Genomic DNA, 14,183 nt, shown 5'->3' on the forward strand with positions numbered 1-14,183 from the left:
TTGGATTTTGTCACATGCCCTTGGGCTCTGTTTATGGAACTCTGTTACACCTTTCAGTGAGACTGATCTCCTTTTCCATTTTGTTGCCTTTAGTCGCTAGGATTGTTGTGCCAATACCTTTCCTTTACTTATCCTAACCTGATTTCGTGCAGGTATCCTTACAGACCAGTCCTGGGGAATGGCGGCTGTTGACCCGTGGGCCTCCTGGGGTGAGTCAAAGAGCCTGTGTCCCCTTTGGCCATGTTGGCTGCAATGTCCTGGCTTTTCCCAGCAGTGACTTGCCTTGGCCAGGAATCAGACCTAGGGAGCCACCTGGGGATTTAGGGCATAGGGCAGTGGGGAGTGTTTCTGGTCCAGATCTGTCTCTTTCAAAGCTGGAATAGCGAACGATCAGAACACACCACTGGGAGATAAAGTGATGGTGATACCGCCACGAAAGGGGCATGAGAATAAATGTGTGGGCATTTGTGGCTCAGGCCAAGAAAGGATATGAATGGTACTATTTCTCAGAGACGGTGCCTCAGAGCAAAGGGGGACAGTGCAGGGTTCATGTTTAGGCACATTCCTTATTTGCTCTGAGTCTCATTTCCCTGATCTATAAAATGAGGAGATGAGTTTTTTAATTTGTGTAACAGAGAGGTCCAGAAACCAGTTTTCCCTGAACCCCCCACCTCCCAGGAGGAAGGACTCATGTAGGCATACTTCTGGCAGGGAGAGCTGCCTCCATGACTTTGTTTTCCTCCCCAGCTCTATGTCCTCAGGACTCTGCCTGGCATTTGGAAGAGAACCGTGAGGAGGAGAAGAGGGCCACTGGGCTCCCGACAGCCGAGGTCCAGGTGAGGTGGGCTTCTGCTTTTTCCTGAAGGGCTGTGCTGTTCCCTGAGGTGCCCAAGTTGTTTCCCACCATCCTAATCTATGTGTTCCTTACTTTATAACAGCTAGAGTTGGGTAGAGAAGGAATCGGCCAGAAGTTTACTGCTTTCTGAGCACTCAGAATTCAAACAATTTTCTATGACTTGGAGCCACACTATTAATTAGTCTATTCATATTCCTGAGCCCTAGCTGTGCTGTGTGTTGTTTTGGTAGATGAGGGGCAACCCTTTTGGCTGGAAGTCACCCTTCCTCCTCCTGCCTTACCTCATGTATTCAGTACTGATTCAGTTTGATGGTGTCCTGTGAGCTGTCTGCCTGCTGGGAGGGGAACGTGGACAAGTTTGAGCCCAGTCCTGAGGGATTCTCAGTCCCCTTTCCAAAATGATTCACTCAGCTACTGAGGGCTCATGGCCTGCTGGTGCTGTAAATGTGGTACAGGATATGAGCCTGAGATGCTGGGGGAGGCCCCAAGCCTTGAAAGAGCTGAGCCCAACTGATGTCTTAGGAAGTGGGTCAGTCTGCATAGAGTCATTGGGGCACAGAGCAGCTGGAGTCTTTCTGCTGTGGGGAGAGTGGCTGCCCAGGAGACCTGACACATTTGCACCAGGAGGTGAAGGGGATTCATCAGCCTGGTAAGCAGGGGTCTGGCCTTTTATAGCACCACCAGTGTGTGGTGTTGGGTGGGGGGTGAGGCAGGGGTATTGCATGACCAGCATCTGGGCGAAGGCTGACCCCAATTAGAATTTAGCATGGAGAGCCTAGGATGAATCCAACCAGGTTCTGAATGCCTGCTGCAGAGCCAGGGGTCCATCCTGGTGGTAATAAAGAGCCTCTTAAATATTGGGAGTAGGAGGTGCCACTGTCTAAAATGTGGCTGGAAGGATGTCCCTGGCAGGAGTGTGGGGAGAAGCGGGTTGTGGGAAGCAGGCTTGCATTTCAGGTCAGTGTGACCAGGGCCTAGGAGCAAGACCTAAGAAGTATAGGAGTCAAAGCAGGGGAACTTTATGACTGTAAGGGCATAAGAATGGCTTCTGAGAGAACTAGAATAGCAGAGTTGATACAGGAAAGGTGGCAGGAAATAGGATAGCAGAATAGGTAATATTGGAAAAGTGTCATCTCCCTTTTTTCCTGCCCAGCCTCTTCATTGGTGGCAGCCACTTAAAAACAAATTTTTTCATGACAACTTTATTAAAATATTCCAATACCACAGGTTCACCCTTTTAAAGTAAATAGTTCTCTTGTTTTTCATATATTCACAGAATGGGGCAAGTATTATCAACCGATAATGTACTTCTAGAGCATGGGTGTATATCACCCCAAAAAGAAATCCTGTACCTATTAGGAACCCATGTTCCCACCACCCTCAGCCCCTGACAACCACTAATTTACTTTATCTATTTATTTTTCTATTCTGGACATTTCTCATAAAGGGAAATTCTATAATATATGGTCTTTTGTGTCTGGTTTCTGTCACTTAGTGTGTTTTTAAGGTTCATTTGTATTGTAGTACACATCAATATTTTATTTCTTTTTATAATTCAGAGGCAGCCATTTTTAACTTACTGTTTTTGGTTCCTTAGGGTTATCTCTGTGTTTCTAAATGAGAGATTTTTATCTTGATTCAGGAAATTTACATTTACTTTATTGACTCCGTACTATGAAAGGTAAAGAAAAATAGTTTCATTACTATATTTAGATTTTTTAAGTTAGAATAATGGATCAAGCAAATAAGAGATACTGAGCTATAAAAATATTAATAATATTTCAGCTTTATGCCTCCCTCCCCAAATTGAAATAAAACGTAATGAAATCTCCCACAGTTTCAAAGCTGACAGATGAAGTGCATCGCAAGTATGCTACCCCCACATAGCGGTACTGCTGTCCCCAGGAGGCAGAAGGGCCTGAACCATGTGACACAGAGTGGTCGTTGTCTGACATCATAACTCGGGTGACTGTGATGCTCATTGCTGCTATGATAGTTATTTTTAGACTAACAGAATCAGCAGTGAGCTAGGCTGAAAGATGGGCCTCAAATCAGTCGCTTGGGAATAGAAGTTAGCTGTACTAAAATGCTGTGAAGAAGCCTAATAACCACTGGGCTGCACTCTGCTGTTAATTTATGTGGTTTCTGAGAATTAGGGTTAATGCTGAGAAAATAAAATGGAGAATTAAAATAACAACACCCTTCAATGTCTGAAGAGTTGTGATTTCTGAGAACATGCTCCTGGCCCCCTCCCCACACTCACTTCAGATTTTTCCTTGTGGGAAACTCAAGATTTGAATCATGTGAGTTTTTGTATTAAGCAAGGTCTTCAGGAACACTAACAAGAGCTCCGTATTCCTCCTTTGTTCCCTCCAAATTAAATACTGAAATAAAGCATTCACCTGGTGAAAACATCAAATGCTGTCATCCCTTGTTATCTGAGTAGTCTATTCTGGGCAACATGTCGGATAGTGAAGTTTCAACTAGTGGAATCCCAGATCTCATTATTTTGAAGAATAAGGAAAATAATATCCCATCTAGAAAAATCTCCACCCAGTTTCCTCAAATACGGCAGCTCTCAAATCCCTGTATAACAATCCACCAATGCTTTCTGCATGATAAACATGCACATAACAATAATCTAGCACTCTGCACCCATCTCTGATTGTCTTGAGGATGTACACGTAGTTGTGTTTTCCTTGCCTGCGAAGAGCTTGCCCTGAAATATTAATGAAATTCTGAAGATGCGAAAGAACCCATCTGAATTTCTCTAGATTCCATGAATGAGCCAACTGTCCATGATTTCAGATAATGCAGGAACTGAGATCCATCTCAGCACCCTCTACATCTTCTCAAACTGCACCATGGTTTAGATGTGTAGCTGGTTAGGAGATTCCCTGAAGTGCCAGAGAGAGCCCTGGTGAGGGCTCATACATATGTGTAGGAATGATTACAGGAAATTTGGGCGAGGCATTTTCAAGTCATCCTAGCAGATGCTTGTAAAGTGCAAGTTGAGGTATGGTTGCCTGAGAATGGCTTACTCCATCCTGTCTTGCCTTCTAAGGTCCCTCTTGTCCACACAGCTGATGAGACTGGGCCCTTGACTTCCCCCATCTCTTCTGTTTCACCTCCAGTTGTGCTTTTGCATATTCTGCATCTTTAAGGCCTGCCTGAACTGTAGGCCCCAATATTAGGATATACCCAGCTGTGGGTCTTTTTCTCTTCCTGTGTGGTAGTCCATGATTCCTGCCACTCTGATAACATCTACAAATCTGGAAATACTTGTATATTTCAAATGTTTGGACAAATCCCATAATTATAGAAAAGTATGAAAAGTAATCAAACGTCTCTATTATTCTGAATAAACAGTTATGCTTTGTCATATTTGCTTAGTTTTCCTTTTATACATTCTATTCACATTTTCCACATTTATGCAGAATGACCACTTAGGGTGTGTACACAGCTAATTTGTTTTTATACTCATTCATAGATAATGTTTCTGTAGATGTCAGAGATAGTAATATTCCATTTTTAAAAGATTTTTTCTTAAGATTTTATTTATGAGAGACAGAGAGAGAGGAAGAAACAGGCAGAGGGAGAAGCAGGCTCCTCACAGGGATCCGGAAACCCAGGATCACGCCCTGAGCCAAAGACATGCTCGACTGTTGAGCCACCCAGGCAGCCCTAAAATATGTTTTAATTTTCATTTTAACCCATTTCTGTACCCAATGTGGGGCTCGAACTCACCCCTAAGATTAGGAGTTGCATGCTCTACTGACCAAGTCAGCCAGGTGCCCCTATTCTATTTTTTTTTAAGTAATGCTTTTCTCTCCTGTAGCTTTTCTACACCTTTCTTGCTTATTGAAGGCCAACTTTAAGGTCCATCCATGTGATAAGTCCATTTATTTCTTTCCTTTTTTTTTTTTTTTTTTTTTAAGTCCATTTCTTTTGCCCCGGTTCATCCCTTTTATGGATGGGCTTAGAAGTTCCCTGTCCCCACCAGTTTTGCTATTCCAGGGAAGGCTGTGTGGACATTCTTGTAATTTCACTTTGAGCACACGTATAAATATTTATGTAGATATGCCCCTAGAAGCAGAATTATGCTGCTTGTTGTAGGGTGTGTGTGTGTGTTTTCAATATGACCAGTGCTGCCATAAGGCTCTTTGAAGGTGCAAAGCCTCTTCTCACTACTCTGGAAGAGTGCCAATTTCCTTGCATGTTTGCTGCCACTTAGATCTTTTAATGTTTGCTTACCTCAAGACCCAAAAGGTGTATTACTTTTCATTTCCTTGATTGCTAGTGAGGTTGAGTATCTTCATATCATTACTGCTCATCTGCATTTCTCTCTCATTCCCAGATTTGTGTAGAATCAGACTTGTTGATATGTAGGCATTTACATGCATTGTGGATTCCTTTTTTTTTTTTTTTTGTATCGTGGATTCTGATTCTTTGCCTTGTATGAATTGGTTTCTCCCAGTGTCTCTTAACTTTGTGGTGTCTTTGATCAGTCAAGTGTTTTCCAGGATATTTTTGTCAAATAGATCTGTCTTTGTTTATGGTTAGTATTTTTGTGTCTTCTTTTAAGAACCCTTGTAGAAAAAATCTGTCCTGTCCTATTCCTTTATTTTTGTTCTGTTTCTGAGGCCTTCTGTTACATGGTGGGCCTCCTGAAGCAATTGCTGTGTCTTCATGTTCAATGAATTCTTGTTCTTTGAGAGCCTCTCTGGTGTCAGCCTGTCTTGTTTTATACTGAAATCTTCAGTTGGGGAAGTGGAATTGCAGTTCATTGAAAGTTGGATGTAGCTGTGGCCTCTATTCTGTTTTCCTTTCAGCCTCTGAGTTTGGTCTCCTCTTGTGCTGTATGTACTTCTCTTGGCTCCAGGGCGCCTCTGTCTCTGTTCCCTAGGAAAGAGCAGTGAGGCATTTGAGCATCCTGCATTGCTATGGCTGAGCAAGTTTGGTTCCCCATAGGCCTCCCTTCGTGTGTGTGTCTGTGTCCATGTCTGCATCTGTCTTCCGATAAGTCTCACTCTAAGTTCCAATGGAGCTGGTTGAGCCAGGATCATCAAGTTGCTTATGCTCCTCCCTGTTTCCCCAGGTATGCAGCTGGCTGTCAGGCCACAGACCTCCCTGCCCCACATCCTGGGGAAGAGGTTTCAACTCCACGGTTTCAACCCGAGCAACCTTAGAACCATGCACAGTCTTGTGTGTGAGAAGGGTCTAAGCTGTGTTGCCCAAGTATAAGTCCAACACATCTGGTGGTGGTGCTGCCCATAAGGTGGAGTGGCTCGTTGGAAGGTGGGACAACTAGCAAAGCTGTCCTGAATACAGACTCACCTCCTTACTTGTTTTCATCCTGGCTCTCATTCCTGCTTTCACTGTATCATTTAAGTTCAGAGCCTAAATCCTCTCCTGGAAACCTCTTCCACTGTAGCCACTTCCAACGTGTGGGCCTGGAATCTCCTCTGCTCAGTTTCCTTGGTCCGCAGCACTTTCATCTGTTACCTCATCTTGCAAGAATGTGTGGAACACCATGTGCCAAACAAAGGCCTCTTCTGGATATTTCCCTGTCTTAGAAAACTTTGGCAGATTTTTAAACCATAATGTGGAATCTGAATCTTGTGTTACTTCCTGTTACCAAAAATTACTGCAAACTTAATGGTTTAGAACAATATAAATTTACTCTCTTGTTCTAGAGCTCAGAAGTCTAAAGTGGGTCTGTAGGCTCTTGGCAATTAGCCAGCTCTATCTTTCCACTGATACTTCTTTTTTGACATACATTGTTATGTCTTCTCCCCTTCAGATATCAATAAATGGTAACACTTTTTGAAGACCAAAAATGGGTGGCGGGGGCGGGGGGCGGTCTGTAGGGCTGTGTTCCCTCTGGAGGTTCCAGGGGAGAATCTGCTTACTTGCTTTTTCAGCTTCTGGAGGTTACCTGCATTTCTTGGCTCATGGTCCCTACCTCTGTCTTCAATGTGCATCACTCCAACCTCTGCTTCCAGTGTCACATCTGCTTTGACTAAGACCCTCCTGCTCCCTCCTTCATTTATGAGGACCTTTGTGATTACATTGAGCCCACCTGGATCATCTAAGATTATCTCCCCAAATCCATATTCTTTTTTTTTAAGATCAATATTTTTTTAAATTTTTTTAATTTATTTTTTATTGGTGTTCAGTTTACCAACATACAGAATAACCCCCAGTGCCCGTCACTCATTCACTCCCACCCCCCGCCCTCCTCCCCTTCTACCACCCCTAGTTCATTTCCCAGAGTTAGGAGTCTTTATGTTCTGTCTCCCTTTCTGATATTTCCCACACATTTCTTCTCCCTTCCCTTATATTCCCTTTCACTATTATTTATATTCCCCAAATGAATGAGAACATATAATGTTTGTCCTTCTCCGATTGACTTACTTCACTCAGCATAATACCCTCCAGTTCCATCCACGTTGAAGCAAATGATGGGTACTTGTCATTTCTAATGGCTGAGTAATATTCCATTGTATACATAAACCACATCTTCTTTATCCACTCATCTTTCGATGGACACCGAGGCTCCTTCCACAGTTTGATTATTGTGGCCATTGCTGCTATAAACATCAGGGTGCAGGTGTCCCGGCGTTTCATTGCATCTGTATCTTTGGGGTAAATCCCCAACAGTGCGGTTGCTGGGTCGTAGGGAAGGTCTATTTTTAACTCTTTGAGGAACCTCCACACAGTTTTCCAGAGTGGCTGCACCAGTTCACATTCCCAAATCCATATTCTTAACATAATCACATCTCTGCAAAGTCTCTTTGTCTTGTTAAGGTAACAGTCATAGGTTCTGGGATTTAGGATGTGACCATCTCTTGGTTGGGGGGCATTATTACAAACACCTGTGTTCAATAACAGCAACTTTCAGCTTTCTGCCTGCCTTTTCATCTATGCTGACACTTGAAAAAACTGAACATCTTAAAGCAAATCTAAGCTATTTTGTCATTTTGTTTATAAACACTTAATAGGTGTATATTTCTAAAAGATAACATACTTTTTAGAAAACAATATCTTTATCAATACCTTTATCACACACAACAAAATTAACAGCAGTAATTCCTTATTACTAGCTAATACCTAGGCAATGTTCAGTTTTTCCCACTTGTCCCCAAAATATCTTTTATGATTGGTTTGTTCAAATAAGGATTCAAACAAGGACCACTCACCGTGTACTTTATATGCTGAAGAAACTAGTCACTTGTCCTGTTGGTTTACCTGATTTTGCCCTCTTGATGTCATTGGTTGAGTTCTTTTCCCTTTGTCTCCTTGTAAACTGATAACTGGGCTAGAGGGCTGAGTAGATTCAGGTCCCATATTTTTGGTAAGAGTACATCATAGCTGGTGCTAGGTCCTTCCTCCTGTGTTGCGTTAGTGGGCACAGGTTGTCTGGTGGTCCCATTTTCAGATGATGTGATGGATTAGGCTAATAGCTGCCCCTCCATCAGTCTTCATGTTATTCAGATATGTTCCCTGTCTGCTTTTCATGTGTGATTTAGCAGTCATTTATGATCACTGCCATTGTCCACTATTTGATTAAAGGTTGCAGAATCACTCTGATAATTTCAATCCTTCAGTGTCTATTAGATGTAGTTCTTTGATTCCTTTTTAAATTTGTGCATGCGGGTTCCATTTCTGTCTTGGGAGGAGTGACTGGCATGGTGGTTAACTTGTGGCTCAGTTCACCAGCTTGACCCCTTCACCTTGTTAAGTGTAAGTGAACTTAGAAGCCATCGAGTAGATGCCACCCTCTGGGGAGATGAGGTAGTATGAGGTGAGCACACCTGGAGCACCCTGGTTAGAAGGGATGATTGCTCTGTGAAAGGAAGCACCACCCACCAGGGAAACTGAGGCCTAGGCAGGTCTGTAGAAGAAAACCAAGGTATTTGCCTTGATGAGTCCAAGGGTTAGACAAAGTTTCACTGTGAGGTTGTGCTCAGCAATTTTTTTAAAAATATTTATTTAATTAATTAATTTATTTATTTATTTATTCATGAGAGACAGAGACAGAGAGAGGCTGACACGCAGGCAGATGGAGAAGCAGGATCCATGCAGGGAGCCTGACATGGGACTCGATCCTAGGTCTCCAGGATCAGGCCCTGGGCTGAAGGCGACACTAAACCACTGATCCACCCGAGCTGCCCCTGTGCTCAGCAATTTTAAGTGCTTTTCAGAGTCATGTAATTATTGCAGCAGAATCAGTTCTGTGTTTTAAGCCAGGCATTGTGTGAAGGTGGAGGGGGAGCAGTTGAGTCTGACAGAGCCAAGGCTGATACACTTAAGACCCAGTCACGATGGCTGACCCTGATCAGAGATAATAAGCTCAGTTTGTGAACCTTGAGCTGGGACAGAAAGGAAGGTCATGGGAAGGGCAGTGACATAGCAGGCTGGGAAGGCACGGGTAGAAGCTCACAGGACACTTGCAGTGGAAATTCACAGACAGGGGTAGGCCAGAAAGCCAATTTCCAGACAGATGAGAGGACCTAGAAGCCATTGGGGCCTGTGGGGATTCTAACATACTAACCATGATGGATAGCTCACTCCCATTGTCACCACGGGGAGGGCATGCTCTACTCCATCTGGATGGGCCTAGGTAACAAGTTCACATTGATTTGCTTAAGAGCTCTATGAGAGGAGTGCCTGCATGGATCAGTCCGTTAAGCATCTGCCTTTGGCTCAGGTCATGATCCCCAGGGTCCTGGGGTTGAGCACTGCACCTGGCTCCTTGCTCAGCAGGAAGTCTGCTTCTCTCCACCCCTGACCCCCAACTTGTGCTCACTCACTCGCATGTGTTCTCTCTCAAATAAAATCTTTTTTAAAAAAGAGAGCAGGGCAGCCTTTGGGGTCGAGTCCCGTGTCAGGCTCCCTGCGTGGAGCCTGCTTCTCCCTCTGCCTGTGTCTCTGTCTCTCTCTGTGTGTCTCTCATAAATAAATAAAATCTTTAAAAAAGAGAGAGAGAGAGCGCATTGGGATGCTTGGGTGGCTCAGCGGTTGAGCGTCTGCCTTCGGCTCAGAGTGTGATCCCAGTCTGGGGATCAAGTCCTACATGGGGCTCCCTGCAAGGAGCCTACTCCTCCCTCTGCCTATGTCTCTGCCTCTCTCTCTCTGTGTCATGAATAAATAATTTTTTTTTTTTAAGAGAGCACTGTGAGGGATGCATTCATACGAAAGTCAGACTTAGGTTGTAATTCCTCCTCCCTTCTTTCTTTATTTATTTATGATAGTCACAGAGAGAGAGAGAGAGAGAGAGAGAGATAGGCAGAGACACAGGCAGAGGGAGAAGCAGGCTCCATGCACCGGGAGCCCGATGTGGGATTCGATCCCGGGTCTCCAGGATCGCACCCTGGGCCAAAGGCAGGCACCAAACCACTGCGCCACCCAGGGTTCCCTTTCTCCTCCCTTCTAGTTAAGTATTCTTGCTTCTATTTTTCCTAAAAACCTCTCCTGGAACATTTTAAAACTCAGGTGCTTTTTGATGGCAGCTGTAGCTGATTCTCTTTGGCATGGACTGCTCTGCTCAAACCTGTCTCACTCTTAGCTCCAGTCCCTTGAGACAGGAATGAACTGAGAGTGGAAACCTCCTGTTAGTGGCCAGGAAGACAGCCTGTGAATATTTACATCTTCCTCTCAGGTCCTACATCGACATGTTTAGCAGACTCCAACCCAGTGCTTGTAGTCTGCTTTCTTCTGGTCCTGGCCTTAAGTATCTTCATCTCCAGAGAAGAAGGGGGGCACTTCCCTGGGAGTATTCCTGTCCATACTAACCAATATTACTAGAATTAGTAAGAGTCTTAGGAGAGACCTGCTGATCTTCATTGTGGTGACTGTGGGCCCACATACCTAATTCCCTAAGAGTACATCCCAAATACAGATCCCTTGGGTTGCTCCCAATGGGACTTGATCCAAATCAGTTTACAGTACTGAACATATCCTGGACAGTTTCTCTATATCCTCTGTCTTCCCCAATGTGATCAGCCTCACTCCATCCCTAGAGAACATGGGAGGGTGTGGTTGCAGGCTGAGGGGGAACATCTGTGCTCTTTTAGGAACCAGTAACCTTCAAGGATGTAGCTGTGGACTTCACCCAGGAGGAGTGGGGGCAGCTGGACCCTGTTCAGAGGACGCTGTACCGTGATGTGATGCTGGAGACCTATGGGCATCTACTCTCTGTGGGTAAGGCTGAGCTATCTCAGTAAATGAAGCTATTTCCATTGCATTACCTTCTACTACTCTGTGTTTGAAAGTTCATAGGATGTAACTGTGGTAATGGATATTAACTAGATTTATTATCATTTTACAATGTATACAGATACTGAATTGTGTACACCTGAAAGTAATATTATGTAATACGTCAGTTATATTACAATTTAAGAAAATTAGCAATGCGTCACACCAACAACAACAACGAATAAACACTCATTGGCAAATTACACACGCAAAAAAGGCCTCATGGAGGTCTCAGAAGGACTAAGATGATCTTGAGACCTGACATTCAAGGACACAGTCCTGATGCTTATGAAGCACGAAGTGGGAGAGACCGTGCTTATTCTGCCCAAGTGAGAAGTCAGGAACAATAGGCAAGGGCAGTTTATAAGGCTTTGTTTTTCCTCCATGCACAGGGAATCAGATTGCCAAGCCGGAAGTCATCTCTCTATTGGAGCAAGGAGAGGAGCCCTGGTCAGTGGAACAAGCATATCCTCAAAGCACTTGTTCAGGTGAGGGCAGGCCCCGGGTGGAAGCAAGAAACTTTCCTGTAAGTCCTCCTTGTTTGGAAAATGGGCTGAGGCCCTGAGGAGTTACCTTCCTCAGACATTCACAATTCCCTCCAAGGAGCTTTATGCCATGTATTGACTTTCCCGCAGCTGTTGATTCAGAGGAAAGATGCCCACCCTACTGACAATTTTTATGAGCTGCCGTTTCCCTTCCCTGTCATCCATTCTCCTGACCCTCTCATACTCTCTCTCCACTGCCCCTTTCTCTGAGATGATTTCTTATTCACTTGCATGTGTTTTAATTTGTTCTTATTTCCTTTATTGCCAAACTTGTAGCCAGGAGCCAGAGACTCTTCTATTTCTTTTGTTTAAAAAAGGGTTTTTGTATAGGTGATGTATTCACATGGTTCAAAAAGCCCAGAGCTACATAGAATGAGTAAGCTGAAAAATTTCATTTACTTTTGCTGCTATTATCCACATTATTCTTACCCACATCCCATACACACATAGGGCACGAACAAAGGTAACCACTTTTTTACTATAAATTGTTGAGCTATTTTCTTAGTCGTTGCCCTAGGGATTATAATTAACATTGTAATTTATAACTATCTAGTTTGGATTAATACTATTACTTTTGATAGTCTACAAACTCTCATTCTGTATATCCTCCCCCATTTATGCTGTTACTGTCACAAATTACATCTACATAGATTTAGACCGTCTAGTGTCCTTTCATTTCAATGTAAAGAACTCCATTTCTTTTAGGGCAGATTTGCTAGCAGCAGACTCAGATGATGTTTATCTGGGAGTCCTTTCCTTTCCCCTTCATTTTGGAAAGAAAGTTTTGTCAGATACAGAATTCTTGGTTGACACTATTTTTCTTTCTAGCTTCTGTGGTTTTTGAAGAGGAATAAACTGTTAGTCGTATGAGGATCCTGTATGTGATAAACTGCTTCTCTCTTGCTGCTTTCAGGATCCCCTCTTTGGCTTTGGCTTTTGAGAGTTTATTATGATGGGTGTTCTAGATTCTTAGGAATATATTAGAACTTTTCAAAACTCCTGTGAACCATCTTATCCCTCAGCTTTTTAAAAATCTTTTTGGTTGGGGATCCCTGGGTGGCTCAGCGGTTTAGTGCTTGCCTTTGGCCCAGGGTGTGATCCTGGAGACCCGGAATCGAGTCCTGCATTGGGCTCCCTGCATGGAGCCTGCTTCTCCCTCTGCCTGTGTCTCTGCCTCTCCCTCTCTCTGTGTATCTCATGAATAAATAAATTTTAAAAAATTAAAAAAAAAATTTTTGGTTTTATGTATTATTTGCCTCAGCTATTTTCCATCATCTCAGGCAGTAGTAACTTTTTAATATATTGCCTGCAAATGTTTGACAAATACCTGCTCCCTAGAGGCTTTTAGGCCCTGACAACCTTTCAAGGGAGGTCGTCCACCAAGTAGGTCAAATAATGACTGTTGTTTGGGAATAGGCTTTGGAAAATCTCTAGCTTCATTCTGTTCTCTCTAGTACCAGAAATATGGGTTGTTATTTTCCAAGGCTGCTGCTGAGCTAGGGAGCCAGAGATGGGATAGAGTAAGTTATAATGCTGCAAAGTTCACTGTTAAAAAAATTCAGCTGTTTTTCTTGAATAAAATCTTCCTTGGGCTGCTTCAGGACTTTGGTTAATTTATAGAATTTTGAAGACATTGATTGATAGTTTTTGCTAATTCTGTGGTTGCTCTTATAGAATGGTGACATTTCAGAGGCCCTTATTCTTCCATTTTTTACTGACATCTTGCCCCAGATAATCAGTTTTAATAATTTCTATTGTATGTTTCCAGAGTTTCTTTCTTTCTTTCTCTCTTTCTTTTTTTAAGATTTGATTTATTTATTCATGAGAAACACAAAGAGAGAGGGACATAGGCAGAGGGAGAAGCAGACTCCCTGTGGGTAGCCCAATGCAGGACTCGATCCCTGGACCCTGGGATCATGCCCTGAGCCGAAGACAGATGCTCAACCACTGAGCCACCCAGGCATCCCTCCAGAGTTTCTTTATACAACTGTAAGCATATAGGGATATGATTATTTTCACTTTTTTTTATTTTCACTTTTTCAAAAGTAGATTATGGCATACACTATTCTGTATCTTGCTGTTTTTAATTTAACAACATGCCATAGCCTGCTCTTAAGTTCTGAAGTTGGATGTCTTCCCATCCATTCTAATGAAGTGGGGTTTTTTTGGAGTCTCATCAGTTGCCCCCATTCATATCTGAAATGTTCCATCAAGGGCTCAAGAAATCTGGTAACTTTAAGTCTCCTACTCCTTGTGCTGACCATTCTGAGTTACCATCCTGAGCCCGGTGGTTCCACCATTCCTATCCTTATGCTTCTGCCATCCTGCAAATTATCTCAAACATCTTGATTGCGATAAATCAGTAATCTCAGCTTTCTTCTAGATGATGTTTCCCCCTCCTCTTGATGCACATTCCTGGTACTAGCCTTCCGTGAGTCCCCACTAAGCAGGAAATTGAGAAGTCCTCAATTTTCCTCTCCAAGAAGTAATTTCTCTTCTAACTCCTGAGATTTTCCTGCCTC

At 43.3% G+C, this 14,183-nt stretch overlaps 1 protein-coding gene across 7 annotated transcripts in view; it reads left to right on the plus strand.

Annotated features, from left to right (window-relative positions):
* Positions 1-14,183, plus strand: part of ZNF606 (zinc finger protein 606) — a 71,110-nt gene that overhangs the window by 43,824 nt on the left and 13,103 nt on the right. For 5 of the 7 annotated variants that reach the window (XM_072825452.1, XM_072826212.1, XM_072823699.1 and 2 more), the window contains 4 exons: positions 153-209; positions 748-836; positions 10,936-11,062; positions 11,509-11,604. In XM_072825452.1, the coding sequence (XP_072681553.1) occupies positions 153-209; positions 748-836; positions 10,936-11,062; positions 11,509-11,604 (369 nt within the window). Of the gene's footprint in view, positions 1-152; positions 210-747; positions 837-2,498; positions 2,538-10,935; positions 11,063-11,508; positions 11,605-12,489; positions 12,875-14,183 lie in introns of those variants that run through there. The other 2 variants (XM_072827552.1, XM_072826835.1) reach the window with 2 other exon arrangements.

Source organism: Canis lupus, chromosome 1 (genome assembly GCF_048164855.1).
Source record: "Canis lupus baileyi chromosome 1, mCanLup2.hap1, whole genome shotgun sequence".
In the NCBI taxonomy this organism is placed as follows: Eukaryota; Metazoa; Chordata; class Mammalia; order Carnivora; family Canidae; genus Canis; species Canis lupus.